The sequence below is a fragment of the Peromyscus californicus genome, unplaced genomic scaffold, assembly GCF_007827085.1.
Source record: "Peromyscus californicus insignis strain IS unplaced genomic scaffold, ASM782708v3 Scaffold_3__1_contigs__length_106647218, whole genome shotgun sequence".
NCBI classification, from domain to species: domain Eukaryota; kingdom Metazoa; phylum Chordata; class Mammalia; order Rodentia; family Cricetidae; genus Peromyscus; species Peromyscus californicus.
The window spans coordinates 42,862,649-42,885,037 of record NW_026294551.1 but is presented as its reverse complement, the minus strand read 5'-3'; the positions used below and the strand labels follow the sequence as shown (position 1 = coordinate 42,885,037).

Genomic DNA, 22,389 nt, shown 5'->3' with positions numbered 1-22,389 from the left:
ATAAGTCTCTGTGTTTACTTGGTCGGGTCTGAGTGGCTATGGGACTGGCAGGTGAGAGAGATTTGTCCTGACTGTGGGCCAGGCAGGAAAACTCTAGCTACATATCTCGAAGAAAAAAAAAAAAAAAAGAAAGAAAAGTAAACAGTGTGAATAAGAACTGGACTGCTTAATTTTAGATATAAACATAACTGTCGCTGAACTAGCGAGATGCATTTTCATGATATGCATAATCGGACTAGGTGACCCACCCAAAGGTACCCTTGCCCCTAAAATAGCCTACGATCATCCTCTTTGCTCTCTATCCTACAAGCAACATGTACCTCTTCCTAAAACACCACATAAATAGACTTAGAAAACTGAGCTTCGTGGGTCTAATTCCCAACACCTCACAACCACAGGTAATTCCAACACTTTCTTCTAGCCTCTAAGGACACCAGACAAGCAAATGGCACACAGACATACATGCAGGCAAAACGGCCGTACATGTAAAATTAAATTTTTAAAAAGCAAATGTCAACAAACAAAGGCTCAAAATAAAAATGTACTAAATACTCTAACCTACATAAGAATTCAATATATACTAAGGGTCATAGAATGAACCAAACAGAGAACCATCTGACTAGCTACTTAGTGCTACTTGAGTTGTCTTTGGCAAGAGACTTTAATACTGAGGGTGGAGAGTGTCGGAGTGTTTACCTAGCATGTGTGAGGCCCTAGGTCTGATATCAGTACTGGGGGGTAGGGGGGTGGGAAATCACACAAAAATTCTTCTGGGTATCAAAAACACCAAACAAAGGGAAGAGGAAGCATAAACTTATTTGTAAGACATGAAAGACAAACAAAAGACTAACACTCTCAATGCATTTTTAAAACACAAATTAGTAAGAAAAAGTAGTTTAAACAATGATTTATCTTCATCTACTACATGGAGAATTATAAACTGATGAAAATGAAATATGTAATACCTAGTGCAGACAAAGGTGTTGTCTCTTTCACATGCTGCTGGAAAGAGCAAACTAGCAAAACATCAGTATTCTCTGTCTTTCACCTAGATCCAGCAATTTCACTGTCAAATAAGTCCCCTAAGGAAGCACCCATGGATGTGACCAAAGATTGACAAGAATCCTCACCAACAGCATTTATAATTAAAACAAATAATAAATGACAAGGTCTAACCACAGGGGATTAATAAAGGAAGACAATGGAATGCTATGAATTCCTTAGGTGTTTTTTAAGTTCATTTAATAACATGAGGAATAACGTAACCTTAATGAAGGCTTAATATTAAGTAACTTGTTCTGAATACTTTCTCAGTGATATCAAAATGTTATGTTAAAGCCAGATCTAGTGATTCAGGCCTGTAATCTCAGCTACTTGAGAGGCTGAGGCAGAAGGATTGAATGTTCAAGGCCTGCTTAGACTTGAGTACTTTCAAGGCCAGCAAGAACTTAGTGAGACCAGCTCAAAACAGAAAGTAAGAGGGCTGAGGAGCTGTCTCCATGGTAAAGCACATGTGTCAAATGCATACAGATTTAGTTTCTACCCTTGGTATTAAAGAAGAGTGAAAGGATTGCTTCCAAACAATTTCTTCCCTCCTCCCCTCCACCCCTCCATCCCTCCCACTGAGGCACTTCCCCACTCCCTGGCCTGTCCTTTTGCTGCTGGGCCTCCTCTATACAAACACTTCTTGGCCTGTCAATCCTTGGAGTAAATAACTTTCTTCGTTACCTTAACCTTCTTAAAGGACAACTCCCCCCCATACCCAGCACCTCCTTCTCTGTTCCTCATCCAAGTCTCCCTTCGTTCCTGCATGTGAAGGAAGGCCTGATTTCTTGAATGATCTAGAAGTACAAATCCAACTTTGATACAGGGAATCAAGTCACTTAGGTTCAACCTCATTTGGATTACAGATGGCTTGCTTCTCCTCAGCACCGCCCTCGTCCTTCCTGTCTCCACAGGCATCATACAGGCTTTCACAACAAGGTGAAAACACACAAAACTATCCTTTCTCGTGCGTGTGCACTGGCTCCATCAGACCTAGTCTGGATTAGAGCTGTGTGTGCTTGTCCTGGAACAAGAAATGAAACTCAAGCGTACGATTTCCGTGTATTTTAGATTTAACAGGCAGCGGCAGTTCTCTTTTCTGGAACCAAAGATTAATGGTTCTTTAATTAAAATTAAAGTATGTTACAAAATCAATCGGCTACCCTGTCTGCCACTTCTCAACAGTTCATACAGTGACTCCTACTACAAACCGTCCTAGAGGCTTGCAATACAATTTCACCAAATTGGTAGTACTCTTTGCTAGTGGCCAGCCTGATGCATGGCATGTTTAGCTACAAACAGCTCTGCTGACTGTCCCTGCAGCATTTTCATGGCTCGCCAATAGATCTGCCCACAGTTCTCAGGTCTGCCGAAGGGGTGGCTCAATTCTTCTTTGATGTAATCCATCCAAAGATCTTGAAAAGGAAACAAAAAAATTACTGTAAACCTAATTAGAAAGCTGGGAAGGCTCTATTAGGCAAATTCAATTATTTAATACCAAGCCAATTAACAAGTTCTAAGAAACTGCCACATACACAATTAATGTAAGTAACAATTTAGAATATATGAATAAAATGAGGTACCATGTAATACTGATACATATAAGCATTGTGTAAGGTTTAAATAAAGTTAAGCCTGTCTATTGCCTCAAACGTTCATCATTTCTTTACAGTGAAAACTTTTAAACTCCTTTCTACTTTGTTGTTTTGGTTTTTCGAGACAGGGTTTCTCTGTGTAGTCCTGGTTATCCTGGACCTCACTCTGTAGACCAGGCTGGCCTGGACCTCACTCTGTAGACCAGGCTGGCCTAGAACTCAGACATCCTCCTGCCTCTCTCTCTTGAGTGCTGGCCTACTTTTTTTGATTTTTCAAGATCGGAGTCCTTGCTGTCCTGGAACTTGCTCTGTGGACCTGCCACTGCCTTCAGAGTGCTGGGATTGAAGGCGAACAGACACCGTCATCCAGGTTCCTTTCTACGCTTTAAAGGGCACGGTACACTGTTGTTATCTAGTCAGCGCCCCCCTGTGCCACAGCAGACTAGCCCCAGTATAACTGACTAAGCACTCACAGACCCTCCTTTCCACTGTGATAACTAGCCGTGACTACTGGCCTACACTAACATTTATACATACTTGTTTTGATTTCATCTGATTTAGTTTGATTTTTTGAGACAGGGTCTCATTCTGTAGTACAGGCTAGCCTGGAACTCACTACATAGCCTAGACTGGCCTCAAACTCCTGGCAATATTCCTGTCTCCACCTCTACAGCAGAGGATTATAGTTATGAACCATTACATCCCAGCACACATAATTTTTAAAGAGTTGTTTATTTTATATTGTGTGTGTGCATGCACACCTTCATGGCATGGCATACATGTGGAGATCAGAAGACAACTTGTGGAAGTCAGTCCTTTTTATCTACCGTGTGGGTTCAAGAGCTCCAACTCACGTCTTTATGCTTGGAAACAAGTGCCTTTAGCCATTGAGCCAGCTCACCAGCCCACATAAATTTCTTTTTATGAGACCCAAACCAAGGCTGGGCATGGTGGAGTATGTCTTTAATCCCAGCACTCAGGAGTCAGAGGCAGGCGAATCCCTGTTTGAGGCCAGCCTGGTCTACAGAGGGAGTTCCAGGACAGCCAGAGTTACACAGAGAAACCCTGTCTGGAAAAAACAAAAATAGAGAGAGACCAAAACCAAGCAAATCTTTGTCTGATCCAGAGTCCTTAAGAGAACTAGTGGATATGAGAACTGGCAAACTTCAAACATAAGTAAAATCCTATGCTACAGAGGTGGAGACAGGGGTATTGGCAGAAGTTTGAGGTCAGTCTAGGCTATGTAGTGGGTTCCAAGGTAGCCTAGACTACAGAGCAAGACCTTGTCTCAAAAACCACAAGAGAAGAAGGCAGGAAAAGCACTGTAGAACTGTTCTAAGAAGGGCCTGAGGTGCAAACCACAAACACTATTCTACCCACCTACCAGTCCAGAGACTGCACGAGCATCGCTCACACACACAACTGAAGCTTACTTACCAGAATCCGTAGACCCAAACTCTCTCAATGCCCTCTCGTAATATTCCCTCAGGTTTGCCATCTTGCAGGGTTCCTATAAAAACAACCAGGAGATCTGGCTTCATTGTCTAACCATAAATCCATCTCGACTGTATTTTAAGCAACTTCTGTTAGGTATCTAAAGGGGAAAGACCAAACCAGCCTAGTTCTCAGCTTATCCCAAAAGAGGAAGAACAAGACTTCAGAGACTGCTCAGCAGCCAAGGGCACCTGCCACCAAGCGTGACAGCCTGAGTTCAATCCCCAGCACCCACAAGGCAGAAGCCGAGAATCAACTCCCAAAGTTGTCCTCTGACTGTCACACTCACACTGTGGCACACAAAAAATAAGTATGACCAAGAAAAAAAAACACATTTACCAGAATGAAGTGAATGTCAACCAGGAAAGCACTTTGCCCTGCTGACGTAGGAAAAAGTCTAATTATATTCAGGGTGGAACCTGTGAGGTGTCACAGGAATAACACTTGAAACCCTTGAGGGGCCGAGTGGGATTTAAATGAAAAAATAGACAGTTCTATAACCTATGCTAGGATTTCCTCCTTTTGAGAATCTGTGCTCTGACACAGAGTTACGACCACTTTAACACCTTCCTTTCTCTTTTTTGAGACAAGATTTCATTATGTAGCCCAGGTTGGTACAGAGTTGATAGCAATCCTCTGAGTGCTGGGATTAAAGGCATGAGCTACCATACCTTGCTCTAAAACTCGTATACCACAATAACACATAAATATTAGTACATGATCTTCAAGTTCCTTAAGCCCTCTGGCTTTAAGTACTCCTTCACCTGGCAAGCACCTCAGCACCATTACAGGTAACAAAGTGTGGGCTGTCAGAACACAGTCCAGGAATGGAGTCAGGTGAGGAGAATTCTGAGTGCTTGTGAGAACACTCCAAGAAAACAAGACAGAGTCTTGTGACCTCAGTGTCTTCAAAAGCACAAAACTGTTCTTGGAATGTGTTTTCATGCTTTTCCCAGGTGCAGCAGGTAGGAACTGCTTGCTGCTGTTATTATTCAATTATCCTTTATGTGCCTCTATGGAAAGCATATTTTTTGCCATGTTGGCTTGTCCTTGAGACTGTATACAGTCTGAACTCATGAGAACTTTACTCATATGATCTGTCTTAACCTGAGTATAAATTGTCCGAGGCTCCAAGTAAGGTTGGCTACTGCATGAGACTTTAGTCCACCTCTCCCACATTCTCCCAGGTCCTCCCACCTCTAGAATGGTGACAGGCTATAACCTAACAGAATAGTGGGCACTACTTTTGTAGCTCTGGCTGTCCTTGAACTCTATGTAACTAAGGATGGCCTGGAACTCCTGATCCACCTGTCTCCACCTCCTAAGTGCTGAGACAGCAGGTGTTCACCACCACACCCAGTTTATGTGGCACTGGGAATCAAAGCCAGATCTCTGTGTATGCTAGTAAAGCACCCTACTACAGCACCTCTAGGCTCCAGCTCCACCTCTGCTATTAAATGTATTCCTTTGAATGCATTTTCACAGTAGATTAATATCATCTAAAGCTTTTTTTTTTTTTTTTTTTTAATTTTCCTTTTTTAGTTTTTCAAGACAGGGTATCTCTGTGTAGCCCTGGCTGTCCTGGAACTCACTCTATAGACCAGGCTGGCCTCACACTCAGAGATCCTGAGTGCTGGGATTAAAGACACACCACCCTGAGCCATGTATTATTTAACTGAGACTCTCCTACCTTTTCACTCTCCTCATAAGTTACAGTTAAAATCATCAGAAACAATAATTACGTGCTCATTCTACAGCCCAAGCCAAGAGGAGAACAGTGCACTGCGGAGGCCAGCAGCCGCGTCACCCAGCCTAGCAGGGAAGCTTCCTGTTCTCCAGAAGTACACCCTCTCTCGGCTTAATTACCATTCTTACCAGCTCTATGGAAAGAGGCTGAACCAAGGGACCAGGAGTTTGCACTCCACTCGAACTAAAGTTTAAATGAAAGATGCTGCCCTGAGTAATAACCACAGAGCCTTGTTTCCAGCAGGAAGGGCTCAGAATACTCACCTGCTCCTTTTCAAACTGTATCATTTTCCTGAAAAAATCAACTGAAAATGGACGGCTTTCCTGTAAACTAAAAAGAAGTGGGTGAATGTTAGTTCCCACAATGTCAGAAGCCTTTTATAAAAACTATATATTTTATATTTTATTTTATATTTATAAACTATATATATTATATTCTATAAACATGAATAACCAGGCTTTGCTTCCACAACAGGAAGTTTAACAGAGACTCTGCAGCAATCTCAGGCAAAACTGGGTTTGATGGAGTCACTCCCATGCCTCAACTTGGAGTGACTGACCCTTCACCACCCTTACACAATTTCCCATACACACATTTGTTGTTGCTCATTTGTTTGTTTTAATAACATGTTTCTCTATGCTGCCCTGTTTGGTTTCCATGTGCTAGGCTCAAATGATCTCCTGACTTAGTCTCCTGGGTTTACAGGCATGTTGTACACATGAGGCTCCACACATCTATTTTAAATAACTGCTGCTATGGAGATGCTTTCCTAAAGAAGAAGGAGACAGTTTAATGCTTAGCAACGGTATTGAAAACTGGGATTATAGTGCAGCATCAACTATATAAGAAACAAGTTGCCAGGTGATGGTGGCGCACGCCTGTAATCCCAGCATTGGGAGGCAGAGGCAGGTGGATCTCTGTGAGTTCGAGGCCAGCCTGGTCTACAGAGCTAGTCCAGGACAGGCTCCAAAGCTACAGAGAAACCCTGTCTCAAAAAACTGAGGGGGAAAAAAAAAAAAGAAAAGAAACAAGTACTAAAATAATGCAGTAGTCTAGAGATACAGCTCAGTGTACAGCCCTTGTCTAGGTGCAAGGCCCTGAGCTCAATCCCTACTGCCTTAAAAAGAAATGATTCGTGCCAGGCGGTGGTGGCACACACCTTTAATCCCAGAACTCAGAGACAAAGGCAAGCGGACCTCTGTGAGTTCGAAGTCAGCCTAGGCGACAGAGTGAATTCCAGGAAAGGCGCAAAGCTACACATAGAAACTCGGTTTCGAAAAACTAAAAAAGACAAAAAAAAAAAAAAAAAAAGAAATGATTTGCTAACAGAGCTGCTTGTACTAGTGACACAATTACAGTCATCAATGAGCTAACTGTCATTTCCCCTGTGTGTATGAATTGCTTTAACTGTGCAAAACAAGAAAGAGGAAGTTAAGTTTTGACAGTCCCTCTGATTACCACTCCAGATACTACTTTTAATCCACACAGGCTTAGTATGAAGGGCTGAGTGTGGGCAGGAAGACTAGAAACCACTGTGAGCACCTGGGAGTACCTTTTGAACACTGCTCTGGTCTTTTTGTAGCCACCGCTTCGATAAGCCCAATCCAGGTATTTCTCCTTCAGAGTTACTGAATTGGCACCTGTGACAGCTAAAATAGCTTTCTACAGTTAAAAGAAAAGAAACAAAGACAAGCTGTGTAAAGGAACTTAGTGACATCAAAACATGTTACCAAGACCCACCCCAAACCACTAAGTAAGTGGAGACTTGAGATATGAAACACCCACTCCCTGCACCACGAGGACCAGAAGAGGGAGCCTGTACCTTAAAGATTGCTTCAGTGTCCTCCTGGCTGTTAGCACTTTCACTCCACTCTGCCCAAGAAATCCACAAGGGCAGGCAAACCTGCTCACAAAAACAAACAGACAGCTGTTAGATCTCAGTTTCTCAGCACTGTGCTCTGAAAACTCATCACTATGAAGACGGTCACTGCAGCCCCCAGCCAAGTCACCCAGAGCAACACTTCGATAATTTAGTCCAATTCTGAGAGGATCCTGACCATAGCCATCGTTAGCAGTCATCGTTCAGTTAAACAAGTGAAGAAAAGCTACATCCAGTCAGCCCCACAGCAACCCAGGTCACTAGTCTGTGGTCTGGGAGCTACTTCACAAGAACTGATCTGGGGTGGCCTGCCTGATCTTCACTGTGAAGAGAGGGGCAGACAGCAGCCCTCTGCAGTACATTTTCCCAGTCACTAAAGAAAAGATTTACTCAGGCAGTGGTGGCGCACGCTTTTAATCCCAGCACTTGGGAGGCAGATCTCTGGAGTTTAAGGTCGGCCTGGTCTACAGAGCTAGCTCTACAACAGCCAAGGATACGTAAAGACATTCTGTCCTGAGGAGCCAAAAAAAAAAAGAAGAAAAAGAAAGATTTTCTACAAAGTAAGTTTAAAACATTAATGTTTAGATTTTTGTGATTTCGAGTTTATGATCAGATGTGAGAATATTCTATTAGTATTTCTCATTTGTAAGACATTTAAACAGAATGAGAAATCTTACATTAATAAACTTACAAATACAGAGTAGACATAGAAGTAATTTCTCCTCAATCCTCAAACTATTACCATTTAACAACAATTATTCCAGGGTCTGCTCTCTTTAGACAATATATTATAAATGAGCTTTCACTGAAACCTTAGAAGGTTTCCAGAGAGGGCTGGAGATCCAGCTCAGCTTAGGCCCACGAAGCCCTGGCTTCAGTCCCCAGCACTAGATAAAGCAGACATGGGGAAGCATGCCTGTAAGTCCCAGCACTCAGGAGGCAGAAGCAGAAGAGTCAAAGATCAAGGTTCTCCTTAGGCCAGCCTGGGCTACATGAGACCCCGTCTTTTAAGCAAAAAACAAAACAAACAAACCAACCAGTTTTCCAAAAAGAGTAAAATAAGGACTGAGAGTTGGCTCTGTGGTCAAGAACACTTGTGGTTACTAAGGACCCAACACTAACACCAACATGGAGGTGCAACACCTCCTTGGGCACCAGTCACACACACGAGACACAGACATACATGCAGGCAAAACACTCATACACATAAAATAATAAATAAAGAGAACGAAATATGAAAGACAGACTTCACGGACCTGGGGTTTGAGGTGTGCAAAGGCTTCTTCAAACTGCATCGCTACATCGGGGCTCTTTGACCCAATGAGCACCTGCAGCTTCATCTGCCACATTGTTGCAGAGTCCTTGAACAATTCCGTCCCATCTTCTGCCACCTGCAAAGCCTCTTTAAAGAGGTCCTGGCGCAGCAACAAGTCAATCTAACAAAGACAAAGTACACTGTAAAGCCCCACTGGAAAGCAAAATGATATATATGAATAGAGGCATATAAAGACTATTTATAACAATAATCTCAACAGTCTTCCCACTACACCTTTTACCATAGCTGCTAGAGGCACAAAGGGCAACTAGAATTCCTCCTCCTCCCTCTGCTCCTACCCATAGGACTATCAGAAAATCAGAGAGGAGGGCTGAGGAGAGAGATGGCTCAGCAGGGAATGTTCTTTCTCTCTTGGGATCCCACACTGAAAGGAAGAATCACCTCCCAAAAACACTCTCCTCATACATGTATCATGACACATATGTACACAGAGTAATGATATTCCTTTCATCAGAAAAGGGATGAAAAGCAGAGAGTCTAAGTAATTTAAGCTAGAACCCATACCCACTAACTAGAGCATAATAAAGGTAAAAATAGTATCTATAGATTCAAAAGGAAATGTATTCATTCAATGTACTTAACTGGTATAACTTTCTCAAAACGTAATTTGACACTATATAACAAGAATCATGGGGAGGGGGGAGCTGGACAGGTTAAGGTTCAGGGATTAAGAGCAGTAGCTGTTCTTCCAGAAGACCTGGGTTCAATTCCCAGTACCCACATTCGGCTCACAACAGTATATAGCCCAGTCTCAGGGGATCCAACACCCTCTTCTGGCTTCCTAAGGCACCAGGTACACATGTGATGTAAAGATGTACATGCAGGCAAAACACTCACACACATAAAAATAGTCTTTAAAACAAATATACAAAACAAAGAATCATGGAAGTGTTGTCTTAGATTTTACTTTAAAAAATAATGACCCCCCCCCAAAAAAAAGAAAGAAAATCTTATCTGTTCAAAATACTTGTATCCGCCGGGCGGTGGTGGCGCACGCTTTTAATCCCAGCACTCGGGAGGCAGAGCCAGGCGGATCTCTGTGAGTTCGAGGCCAGCCTGGGCTACCAAGTGAGTCCCAGGAAAGGCACAAAGCTACACAGAGAAACCCTGTCTCGAAAAACCAAAAAAAAAAAAATACTTGTATCCATACTAGTTTATTACAGGGGGAAAAAACTAGTATCAGTCTAATTTTACAATCTTGTGAAAAAAAAACAATGAATAGCAGTTTGTAACTAGTTTCTTCAGCAAGTACATTTACTATGCATCGTTAAAGGCCAAATTCAATACTGAGCAAATCAGACATTCCTCCCTGCCCACAGAGCTTCCAAGCTCACGAGCTCTGTGGCACACAGAAAAGGAACCACCTGCTACAGGAGTGCAGGGCAGAAGGACCAGCACTGTGTATGGCAGGGAGACTTCAGGAAAGGAAGCAGTCAAGCTCAGACTTAAGGAGAAACAGGAAGACAGGGAAACACAGAACCGGAAAAGTCAAGGCTCTCCAACCAGTTTGCACAGAGACGGCTTAGCATGAGAAGAAATTCATGTTTGGCATGACTGGAGGGTGGGATGCCAAAGAGAAGACTAAAGTAGATGTTTCTGGACATATAAGCAAAAATCAAAGTAAGAAGTTAGAATAAATTTTTTAAAAAAAGTTTGAATAACTTTACCCAAAAGACTATGAGATAATACAGAATAATCTTGTGATTTTTACATTTATTTGTGTGTTTAAGTTACACATGTGAGTTTGTATGAGTGTACACATGTGCATTTTGATATAGGTGTGTGTGTGTGCACGCACATAGAAGCCAGAGGTTGATTTGGGTGCTTTCTACAATTATTCTCTCTTTTTTTTGCATGTATCTATGTGTGTGATGTGTATATATGTATGTGCTCACATGTATGTGGGTACATATATACATGCTGGCGCACATGCATAGTGTACTTGTGCATATGGAGGTCCAAGGCTGATATTAGCTTCAACCATATCTCTCCACCTCATTCACTAAGGCAGGGTCTCACCTCACAGCTCTAAACCCAGAGCTCACCTCACAGCTAATCTAACTAGCCAGGTTCCTCTGGGCATCCTGTCTTCCCCTAAGCACACTAGAATTCCAGGCATGTACGTAGGTGCTGGGGATCCAAACCCTGGTTCCGACACTTGTACAGCAAGCACGTACCGGCCGAGCCATCTCCTGGCCCTCACCTCATGTTCTGAGACAGTGCTTCTCGCTGAACTGTGGCCCCTCTAAGCAGCTGCACTGGAGAGATGAGCTCCAGGGAGCCTGCCTGTCTCCGCCTCCCCAGCACTGGGGCCACAGCACCAACACTGCAGAGGTGAGCGGAGGAGGAGGGAGAGCAGAGGGAGGGGAGAAGGGGAGGGGAGGGGAGGGGAAGGGCCTGAGGAGGAGAAGGTGGGAGGAAGGACGATGGAAGGGAGGGACCCAGGAAGGACAGGGAGCAGAGGGAAGGAGAAGAGAGAGGTAGAGGAAGGGAGAGAAGCTGAATGGAAAGGACAGAAGAGAGAAGGGCTGGACGGAAGGCCCTGCAGTTAAGAGCAACAGTTTTTCTTCCAGAGGATCCGGGTTCAATTCTCAGCACCCACGTGTCGTAAACAACCATCTATAACTCCAGTTCCATGAGATCCAAAACCCTCTTCCAGCCTGCACATACATGTTATACATACATATGTGCAGGCAAAACACTCAAACACATAAAATAAAAAAGAAATCCTTCGCCGGTTAGTGGTGGTGCACTCAAGAGGCAGAGACAGGCAGATCTCTGAGTTCAGCCTGGTCTCCAGAGAGAGTTCCAGGACAGCCAGGACTGCTACACAGAGAAACCCTGTCTCAAAAAACAAAACAAAAAAATCCTAGCCGGGCGGTGGTGGCGCACGCCTTTAATCCCAGCACTCGGGAGGCAGAGCCAGGCGGATCTCTGTGAGTTCGAGGCCAGCCTGGTCTCCAAAGCGAGTTCCAGGAAAGGCGCAAAGCTACACAGAGAAACCCTGTCTCGAAAAACCAAAAAAAAAAAAAAAAAAAAAAAAAAAAAAAAAAAATCCTTTAAAAATGTGGGGACGGGGATGTGTAAGAGAAGAGAGGAGACATGTAAGGGAGGAAAGGAGAAAGGGGAGGGGATGCCGAGCAGGCTCTCTCTGACTTTCCTGTTCTGGTGTCCTCGATGTTAAATCAGAATGAAGCATAGGTAACGGGCAATGAATGTGCTTCCTATGGCCTTACCCACTGCTTGTAGTGGACTTCAGAAAGGAGCTTCAGTTCATGGGCCTTCCTGAATGCAAACATGGTTCTTTCCAGCCTCTGAAATCAGAAACATCTGGGGTCATTAAACAGAATCCAGCAGGGGTCTCTGGCCACTGATCTGGGCAAAGAGCTCTTGCACGTTTCTAAGAATTCAGAGATGGGGCTCAGTTCCGAATGGGTGTCACTCATGATGAGATGAGCTATGCCTCTGCACTTGGCACAGCCCAATCAGCAGAAAGCCCTCCTATCATATACCCAGAATGGGGCAAAGCAGACAGGTCGCCCACAGTGAAAAATCGAGTGGCTAAGTTTGAAATTCTGGAAGCTGGCCCAGACCCCAAAAGAACTCTGCCCCTGTCTAGTGGACACTTTCTAACCAACCACTGTAGTTATACAATGGAAATCCTTACCTGCCCTCTGAGGGGTACACTACTGGTCTTCTTAGAAAACCTTTCCAAGCAAAAGTTGATGTAACACTTCCACATAGCCTCTGGAAAAGTCAGATGACATCAATGAGCTCACCATCCTCTTAGTCCAAACATCTTCCTTTCAAAGGGAAACTGCTCTAGAAGAATGTTTAAGTCAACAGCTGAAAATGCCCCAGTGGTTCAGAGTACTTGCTGCTCTTCCAGAGGACCTGAGTTAGGATCCTAACATCCAAACTGGGTGGCTCACAACCACCTGTAACTCCAGCTCCAAGGGATCAGACCACCTCTTTTGGCTTCTGTGGACACCAGCACACGTGACATTATTCATTCACAGGGACCAAAATACATACGCATAAAATGAAAATAATAAAAATAAATTGTTTTTAAAAACAAAGTTTAGCCGGGCGGTGGTGGCGCACGCCTTTAATCCCAGCACTCGGGAGGCAGAGCCAGGCGGATCTCTGTGAGTTCGAGGCCAGCCTGGGCTACCAAGTGAGTTCTAGGAAAGGCGCAAAGCTACACAGAGAAACCCTGTCTCGAAAAACCAAAAAAAAAAAAAAAAAAAAAAAAAAAAAAAAACAAAGTTTAGCCGGGAGTTGGTGGTACATGCCTTTAATCCCAGCACTCGGGTGCACGCCTTTAATCCCAGCACTCGGGAGGCAGAGCCAGTAGGATCTCTGTGAGTTCGAGGCCAGCCTGGTCTACAAAGCAAGTTCCAGGAAAGGCGCAAAGCTACACAGAGAAACCCTGTCTCGAAAAACAAAAAACAAAAAACAAAACAACAAACAAAAAAGTTTAAGCCAGGCTTAGTGGCTCATTCCTTTAATCCCAGCACTCAGGAGGCAGAAGGCAGATGGATCTGTGAGTTCCAGGCCAGCCTGGTTTACAGAGCGAGTTCCAGGACAGTCAAGGATACACAAAGAAACCCTGTCTTGAAAAACAAAAAACAAAAAACAAAAACAAAAAGCAAAAGAAAAGTTTACATTAACCTAGCTAAAACAACAATGCTACTCCCATTATAGAGAATCAAACATCAGATATTGGGGAAAATCAACTGAGCAAGGACATAAACTCAAAATCCTTGACTAGGCTGGCTATCTCCACTGCCTTTATTTCCAATATTACCAAACAAGAATGTAATCTCTAAGGAAAGATACAAGATGAAGCCACATGTAGTGATTCACACCTTTAATCCCAGCAGACAGATCTCTGTGAGTTTGAGGCTGGCCTACCTGAGAAGTCCTGGGCCAGCCAGGGCTACATAGTGAGACCCTGTCTCCCCAACTAAAACACACACACACACACACACACACACACACACACACACACACACACACACACACAAAGAAAAAGAAAAAAAGAAAAAGAAAAAAGATACAGGATAATACTTAAACAATTATAATCTCTTGGGGTTCAGGGGTTGGCTTACTTGTTTTTGAGACAGGGTCTCATGCAGCCTAGAGTGGCCTCAAACTCACTATATAGCTAAGGATAACCTTGACCTTCAGATCTTCCCATCGTCACCTCCAAGGTGCATTATAAGTATGCGCCAGCATTTGCAGTTTGTTACAGTGCTGGAGATCAAACCCAGGGCTTCATGTGCTCTGTGACAGCACTTTCCAAATGAGCTACACCTCCATCCCTTGAGTATGGATGCCAAACAGATGAGCCTAAATACCTCTATTGCTGAAGAAGTCATAAAAACTCTAGCACACACCTATAATCCCAGCACACAGGAGGCAGAGGCAGGTGGGTCGGGAGTTCAAGGCCAGCCCGGGTTACATGAACTCTCATCATGAAAAACTCTAGTTTTTCATCATCACAGAGGGAGCAACCAGAAAGAGGCATATAGGGTTAATAATATAGCTCAGGTGATTGAATGTTTGTCTAGCATATGTGAGGCACCACACATACTGGTCCTGAAGTTCAAGGTCATCATGGCTTATATGATAGATTGAGGATAGCCTGGAATACATGAGATCTTGTCTCAAAAAAGAAAAGGGGGTATAAAGAGGCTAGCAAAACAGTTCAACAGATAAAGGCTCTTGACGCCAAGCCTGATGACCTCAGCCCACTTCCTAGGTAGTACCCACGTATCAGGAGAGAACCCACTCTAGTAAGTTGTCCTCTGACTACCAAATGTATGCTGTGGCATGCACTCACACACATATACACACACAATAAATAATACATGTAATTACCTTTTTAATTTAAGGGAAGAAAAAGAAAGCCAGGCACACTGTAAACTCCTCTACTGAGATTTTCTTCCTTTTTTTCTCTTCTAGTGGGGACAGAACTTGGGGCACATGCTTGCTGGGTAAGTACTCCACCACTGAGCTATATGCCTCAATAGGGAGACTTCCCATCCCAATTTAAGTGTTGACAATGAGAATGTCAGTTTCCCATTCACGGACTCTTACACCACAAGACAGACTCACCCGTAGGCAGGGTCTTCACAGCCTCTTCGTACACTGCACAGCACCGTTCCTCCCTTCGGCCCACTTCCACTGCTTTGGCTTGTTTCGATACAGGCTGCTCTTCACCTGGTTGAGACTGGATCTCTAATTCTCGCCGTGCCACATAATCCCAAGTGAATGGGTCATCGGTGTGCAGAGCTTGAAGGCTGAAAATGACAGCTCACTGGCACCTGTCCCATGATAAGAAACTAATTCCAGAATAACAAAGTTCTGATGGTCTACTATAAAGGACATGGGATACCCTTTTACAGCTGCACCACCACAACAGTAATTTCCTGATAGGCTTTCCAGAATAGCATAACATATAGACTTATCAATGGAACAGAGTTGTTATATATCAATTAGATTTCAGAATGTTTCAGGCATCATTTACAAATGTTAACTTTGAGCTGGACATGGTGGCACAAGCCTGTAATCCCAGCATTCAGAAGCCTGAGGCACAGTGATTCCCACAAATTCAAGGCCAGCCTGGGCTACATAGTGAGTTCCAGACCCTGCTTTAAATAAATAAATAAAAATAAATAGGAACATAACCCCAACAAATATTAACTTTAAAATTATAATAGCAGCCGGGCGGTGGTGGCGCACGCCTTTAATCCCAGCACTCGGGAGGCAGAGCCAGGTGGATCTCTGTGAGTTCGAGGCCAGCCTGGTCTCCAAAGCGAGTTCCAGGAAAGGCGCAAAGCTACACAGAGAAACCCTGTCTCAAAAAACCAAAAAAAAAAGCCGGGCGGTGGTGGCGCACGCCTTTAATCCCAGCACTCGGGAGGCAGAGCCAGGCGGATCTCTGTGAGTTCGAGGCCAGCCTGGTCTCCAAAGCGAGTTCCAGGAAAGGCACAAAGCTACCTACACAGAGAAACCCTGTCTCGAAAAACCAAAAAAAAAAAAAAAAAAAAAAAAAAAAAAACCAAAAAAAAAAAATTATAATAGCTTGGGGGCTGAAGAGATGGCTCAGTGGTTAAGAGCACCAGCTGCTCTTCTAGAGGTCCTGAGTTCAATTCCCAGCATGTATGTAGCAGCTCACAAGCATCTATAATTGTAGTCCTCATGAATTAATATGCCCTCTTCTGGTGTATAGACGAACACGCAGACAAAACACCCATACACATAAATTAATAAATCTTTAAAAAAAATTATAACAGCTCAAGTTGTGCAGTGGTGGTGCACACCTTTAATTCAAGCACCTGGAAGGCAGAGGTAAGTGGATCTCTGTGAGTTTCAGGCCAGCCTGGTCTATAAAGCTAGTTCCAGAATAGCCAGGAGTACAAAAAGAAACCTATCTCAAAATGAAAAAAAAAAAAAAAATCACGATAGCTCTCCAAATCAGATCAGTAGTTACCTTCGACCATAGAAGCTTAAAGAGCCTGGGCTCTTGAATTCTTCAAACAGAGGCAGAGAAAAAGCACAATCTAATCCTCTACCAAAACCCTGAAGACATCCAAAGAACAAACTGATGCATGTTCTACCTTATCTCCCATGACCCCAGAAATGGAACCTAAGAACGGAAGTACCTAATGTAATCACTATCAATGGTTTGAATGTGAAACACTCCTCCCAAAGGCCCATAGATTTGAACACGTGGCCTCTACTTTGAAGCACTGTTTAGGGAAGTTATGGAATCTTAAGAAAGTATAGCTTGTGGGAGAAAGGATATCACTGAAGGCAGGATATGTGGGTTTATAGCCATACTCCACATCCACTCACTCCACTTCCTGTGTGCAGGTAAAGATGTGATCCAGCCAGCTTCCTGCTCATATCAGCATGCCATGTATTGCCCACCATTATAGACTCTAGCCCTCTGCAACCATAAGCTAAAATAAACTCTTTCTTTTGTAAGTTGTTCTTGGTCATGGCATTTCATCACAGCACAAAAATTAACTAATACACACAAAATAATTTTTGTTTGTTTGTTTTTCGAGACAGGGTTTTTCTGTGTAGTTTTGGTGCCTGTCCTGGATCTCACTCTGTAGACCAGGCTGGCCTAGAACTAACAGAGATCTGCCTGGCTCTGCCTCCCGAGTGCTGGGCAAATAATTCTTAAATAGCAGAACCAGACACTACAGCTTAAATTATCAACATCACTAAGCTATAATGAGTTATGAATACAATTCTGATTTTGCAGAAAAGAAGAATGTGTATTGACATAAGCTTTTAGGATATGGTTTTTGTTATTTTGTTTTGTTTTTCGAGACAGGGTTTCTCTGTGTAGTTTTGGTGCCTGTCCTGGATCTCGATCTGTAGACCAGGCTGGCCTCAAATTCAGAGATCTACCTGCCTCTGCCTCCCAAGTGTTGGGACTAAAGGTGTGCACCACCACCGACAGGTATATATTCTTCTTCACTCCTCCCCAGACTCAAGTCTTTATTTATCACAAGACAGAAATAGACATGTTCACCTTACCACTGTTTTACTTACTCATCATAAATTTCTTTTTGCAGATCCTTGGCAAAATCAAATAGTTGTGCAATTGAAAGAAGTGATACATGAAATTCTGCACCTAAAATTTTAAAAAATCAAGGGAAGTTTGCTGGTATTTAAATTGTAAAGACAGACTTTACTCAAAAAGTACTGTTTTCTTTATGTGTTAGAGTTAGTCTTTGGAAGTTGTTGTCTTTTGCTCTGAACAGGGTTTCACTATATAGCCATGACTGGCCTCTACTCCTCCCTGAGTCCTAACGGTAGGGATGAAACCTAGGGTCTTCTGCATGCTAAGCAAGCACTCTATCACTGAGCTATAAGCCCCACCACAGACTGGCCTCCAACTCATGATCCTCCTGTCTCAGCAGGTGTTAGGTAGCACCATCTCAAGCTTTTTTTTTTTCCTGGTGCTGGGTTGAACCATGACCTCATGCATGATGTACCACTGAGCTATGCCCATAGTTAGCCTTCTTGTGGTGACTTTATTTTAAATGGAACAGAGAGGAAATATCATCCTATATCCCTACCACATAAACAAAGACATTATTAATGTTTTGAAATACTTCTAAATACTTCTAAGTTTCATAAACTTAAGGGCATAAGACAAAGATTAAATCATCTACTCTTTTTTAACTCCCCCAAGTCAGTTGACTACTCAATAAAACCTTATTGAAATGCCCGATGATAGCTCAGAAGGAAGCTTTTTCTGAAGGATACAGTACATTTTGCCTACAAGCTAATAGTCCTTCTCATCACAAAGAGAATGCCTAAAAAAAAAAAATATCCAGAGGATTCTTACCTTTAATCTTGCTTACAGAATTTTTGTAAATGATGCGTGCCAACTCGCCCTTAAGGATTTCTTCAGGATGCTCAAAATTCCCCTACAAAGTGTTACATCAACCATAATTGAAAAGACAGTACCAGGGAGTACAAACAAACAAACCCACCAGGATGGAAATTAACTATCCTAGACTACCAGTATAGGTAAAAGGAGAACACCAACTCCTACAAGTTGTCCTCTGACCACCACACACATACCTATGTGCCCACCCCCAACACACACACAAACAGATGAATGAAAGTATCTTACAGCTAGGCACAGCTTTAATCCCAGCACTCAGGAGGCAGGGGCAAGTGGGTCCCTATGAGTTCAAGGCCAGCCTGGTCAACATAAAAGAGATCTAGGCAGAGCCACATAATGAGACCCTGTCTCAAAAACAATTAAACAGCCGGGCGGTGGTGGCACACGCCTTTAATCCCAGCACTCGGGAGGCAGAGCCAGGTGGATCTCTGTGAGTTCGAGGCCAGCCTGGGCTACAGAGAGAGTTCCAGGAAAGGCGCAAAGCTACACAGAGAAACCCTGTCTCGAAAAACCATAAAAAAAAAAAAAAAAAACAATTAAACAAATGAAAAATAATAATTGTTTTTCCATTTTAACAAGGGCCAGTGAGATGGTTTCATGCATAAAGATCCTGCTGCCGAGTCTGATGACCTGAGCTGGATCTCTGAGATAAATAATGGAAGGGGAGAACCAACTCCTCTAGTCATCTCTGACCTCCACGGTGCACTGTGGACACAAATACATAAATGTAGTTTAAAAAGCAAATAAGGGCTGGTGAGACGGCTCAGCGAGTAAAGGTGCCTGCTGCCAACCTGACCCACCGGAGAGGGATTCCCAGGGCCCATTTGATGGAGGACAGAACCAACTCCTGCAAGTTGTCCTCTGACCTCCACATACTTATCATGACATGTGCCCCCCCCCCCCCGCTCCCCCCCCCCAAAACAGTATTTTCCAATGTAATTAAAAAGTAAAATAAGCCGGGCGGTGGTGGCGCACACCTTTAATCCCAGCACTCGGGAGGCAGAGCCAGGCGGATCTCTGTGAGTTCAAGGCCAGCCTGGTCTCCAAAGCGAATTCCAGGAAAGGCGCAGAGCTACACAGAGAAACCCTGTCTTGAAAAACCAAAAAAAAAAAAAAAAAAAAGTAAAATAAGGTAGAGAAGCAATTGAGAGACACACATCAATCTTTAGCTACCATATGTACATACACATGCACTCTTGTAGTCCCTCACAAACACATAAGCATATACCACACATGCATGCCTCACCTACACACAAAGTTCTGAGCTAGAAATACAGTAACAGTACAGCAAGTTCCTTTTTCTGTTTCTGTTTTGTTGTTTTATATTTTGAAGACAGGGTCTTGCTATGTAGGCCAAGATGGCCTGGAACTCATAATCCTCCAGGCTCAGATTCACAAATACTAAGATTACAGGTATGTCCCATAATACCAGTTCTAACATTCAAAGCTTATTCTTTAAAGTTATTCTGTCACATTTCAAATTATATAAAAAGGAAAAGAGCCTGAGAAGGTAGAGCACACCTGTAATCTCATCTCTTAGAAGGCTGAGGCAGGAGGACTAAGAGTTCCAGGTTTGAGCCAGCAAGATGGCTCAGTGGGAAAAAGGATCCATGTGGTAAAAAGAGGAAACCGACACCCTCAAGCTGTCCTCTGACCTCCACACAAGCACCATAACATACACACACACACACACACACACACACACACACACACACACACACACACACAAAATGTAATTCTAAAAATTCAAGTAAATTACAAATTACAAATTCATCTATAAGTGAAAAATGTGACATTAAATTGGAAAAAATACATATACCTCAAAAATTCTTCTTTTATTTGTAAGCAGGCTCAAAAGACTAACACTTGATAGTACATTAGGCTCTTACCATATCCATGGCAGCTTTATCAAATTCCTGCTTTTCCTTTCTCAGTTTCTCAGCATGCATCAGCTCCATCCTAAAGTACTACAAAAAGGAAATAATGACCTAGAAGCCCTTAAAGATGCTCTTTAAATTAAAAATATTCAAGATGCCTTCATCAGTATCAGATATAGAAAAACGGAGGACCATATTTTACGTTGGGATGAAACCAGCTGATATTGACAATGTGTGATGGAAGAGATTATTTTAAGAGATCATTTGACATGTAATCTAAGTGTATGAGTGAAAAGACTTAATGGAAGTTCCTGCAAGCATTTCATTTAATCTTATCCATATATAGTAAAAAGTATCCACAAAGGTTAAGTGGGTAACCGAGATTTCTATCCCATGTAGCAACAAAGAAGCAGAGCCATATGAGAATATGTTTACTAAACGAAAATTGTCATTTCTTTAGGGTGGTGGTTTGAATGAGAATGGCCCCCACAGGTTCATGCATTTGAATGCTTGGTCCGCAGTTGGTAGAACTGTTTGGGAAAGGTTAGAAGGTGTGTCCTTGTTAGAAGAGGTGTGTACTTAGTTAGGGTGGGTGTGGGAGCCCATTTTCAGGTTCCTCATGACTTTACCCAGCATGTCCGCATAGAGGATGATTAGGACCACGGGCCTGAGTGCAGGTATCTGAGATGGTCTGCACTTGGCTGTGCTGGGGGAGGAGGTCTTTTGCTCCACCCCCTGGCATCTCTATAAATACCCTGGAGCAGAGACAGTTGGGGCCCACTAGAAAAGGTTCCAGGCCCTCTCGAGGCTATCCTTTATTTTCTATCTATTTATCTCTGCAAGATTCTCCGCAATAAATCCTTCTATCTAATATTTCTGCTGCTCACACTCAAGAAAACTCTGGGGAGCTGTGGGGTTGGTGGGTAAACGTCCCACAGGTGGGTGGGCTTTGAGGTTTCAAAAGCATACGTCATTCCCAACTAGCGCTCTCTCTCTGCATCACACTTGTAGATCAAATGTAAGCTCTCAGATACTGCTCCAGCACCATGTATGCCTGCCTGTTGCCATGCTCCCTGCAATGATGGTCATGGATTTTAACCCTCTGGAACCATGAATCCCTAAACTAAATGTTTTCTTTTATAAATTCCTTTGGTCATGGTATTTTGTCAGGACAATAAAACAGTAACTGCAGGGTGCAGGGGCTCACGCCTTTGATCCCAGCACTTGAGAGACAGAGGGAGGTGAATCTCTGTGAACTGAAGGATAGCCTGGTCTATGTAGTGAGTTCAGGAATGACCAGGGTTCTGTAGAGACCCTACCTCAGAAAGGGAAGGGGAAGGGAAAAGAGAAGGGAAAGAGAAAGTAGTCATATTTGGGCAGGAGAGATGGCTCAACAGTTTAGAGTACTTGTTACAGAGGACCCAGCTTTGATCCTCAGCACCCATATGGCTGCTCACAACCGTCTCTAACTCCAGTTGCAGGGTATTTGATGCCGTATTCTGGTTTCCTCAGACACCACACATGAAAGTGGCACCCACACTTATATGCAGGAAAAACACTCATACACATAAAATAAAATAGTAGGGCATGGTGGCACACACTTTTAATTCTAGCACTTGGAAGGCAGAAGCAGGCTGATCTTTCTGAGTTTGAGACAAGCCTGGTCTACATAAAGAGTTCCAGGACAGCCAGGGCTACATATCTAGACTATTTCAAAAAAAGAAAGAAAAAAAATTAACTAAGAAATTTTAATGTCACTCTACTTTTTTTGGTCTTTTTAAATTTAATTATATTTTTTGTGTATGGGTGTTTTGCCTACACGTATCTCTGTGCACCACCTGGTGCTCTTGGAGGTAAGGAGAGCCAGATCCCCTGGAGTTACAGATGATTGTGAGCCAACAGATGGTGGTGGGAATAGAACCTAGATCCTCTGCAAAAGCAGCCAGTGCTGGTAACTGCTGAGTCATCTCTCCAG

The 22,389-nt window shown here is 43.2% G+C and overlaps 1 protein-coding gene across 1 annotated transcript in view; it reads right to left on the bottom strand.

Moving 5' to 3' along the window:
- Window positions 1-1,207: 1,207 nt before the first annotated feature.
- Window positions 1,208-22,389, bottom strand: part of Utp6 (UTP6 small subunit processome component) — a 29,578-nt gene continuing 8,396 nt past the window's right edge. The window contains exons 8-19 of the mRNA XM_052757846.1: window positions 20,427-20,504; window positions 18,475-18,556; window positions 17,673-17,754; window positions 15,219-15,403; window positions 12,763-12,842; window positions 12,332-12,409; window positions 9,016-9,195; window positions 7,703-7,783; window positions 7,433-7,542; window positions 6,144-6,210; window positions 4,077-4,149; window positions 1,208-2,459 (exon numbers count right to left, since the gene is read on the bottom strand). Coding sequence (XP_052613806.1) covers window positions 2,305-2,459; window positions 4,077-4,149; window positions 6,144-6,210; window positions 7,433-7,542; window positions 7,703-7,783; window positions 9,016-9,195; window positions 12,332-12,409; window positions 12,763-12,842; window positions 15,219-15,403; window positions 17,673-17,754; window positions 18,475-18,556; window positions 20,427-20,504 — 1,251 coding nt within the window. The 3' untranslated portion in view covers window positions 1,208-2,304. The remainder of the gene's footprint in view (window positions 2,460-4,076; window positions 4,150-6,143; window positions 6,211-7,432; window positions 7,543-7,702; window positions 7,784-9,015; window positions 9,196-12,331; window positions 12,410-12,762; window positions 12,843-15,218; window positions 15,404-17,672; window positions 17,755-18,474; window positions 18,557-20,426; window positions 20,505-22,389) is intronic.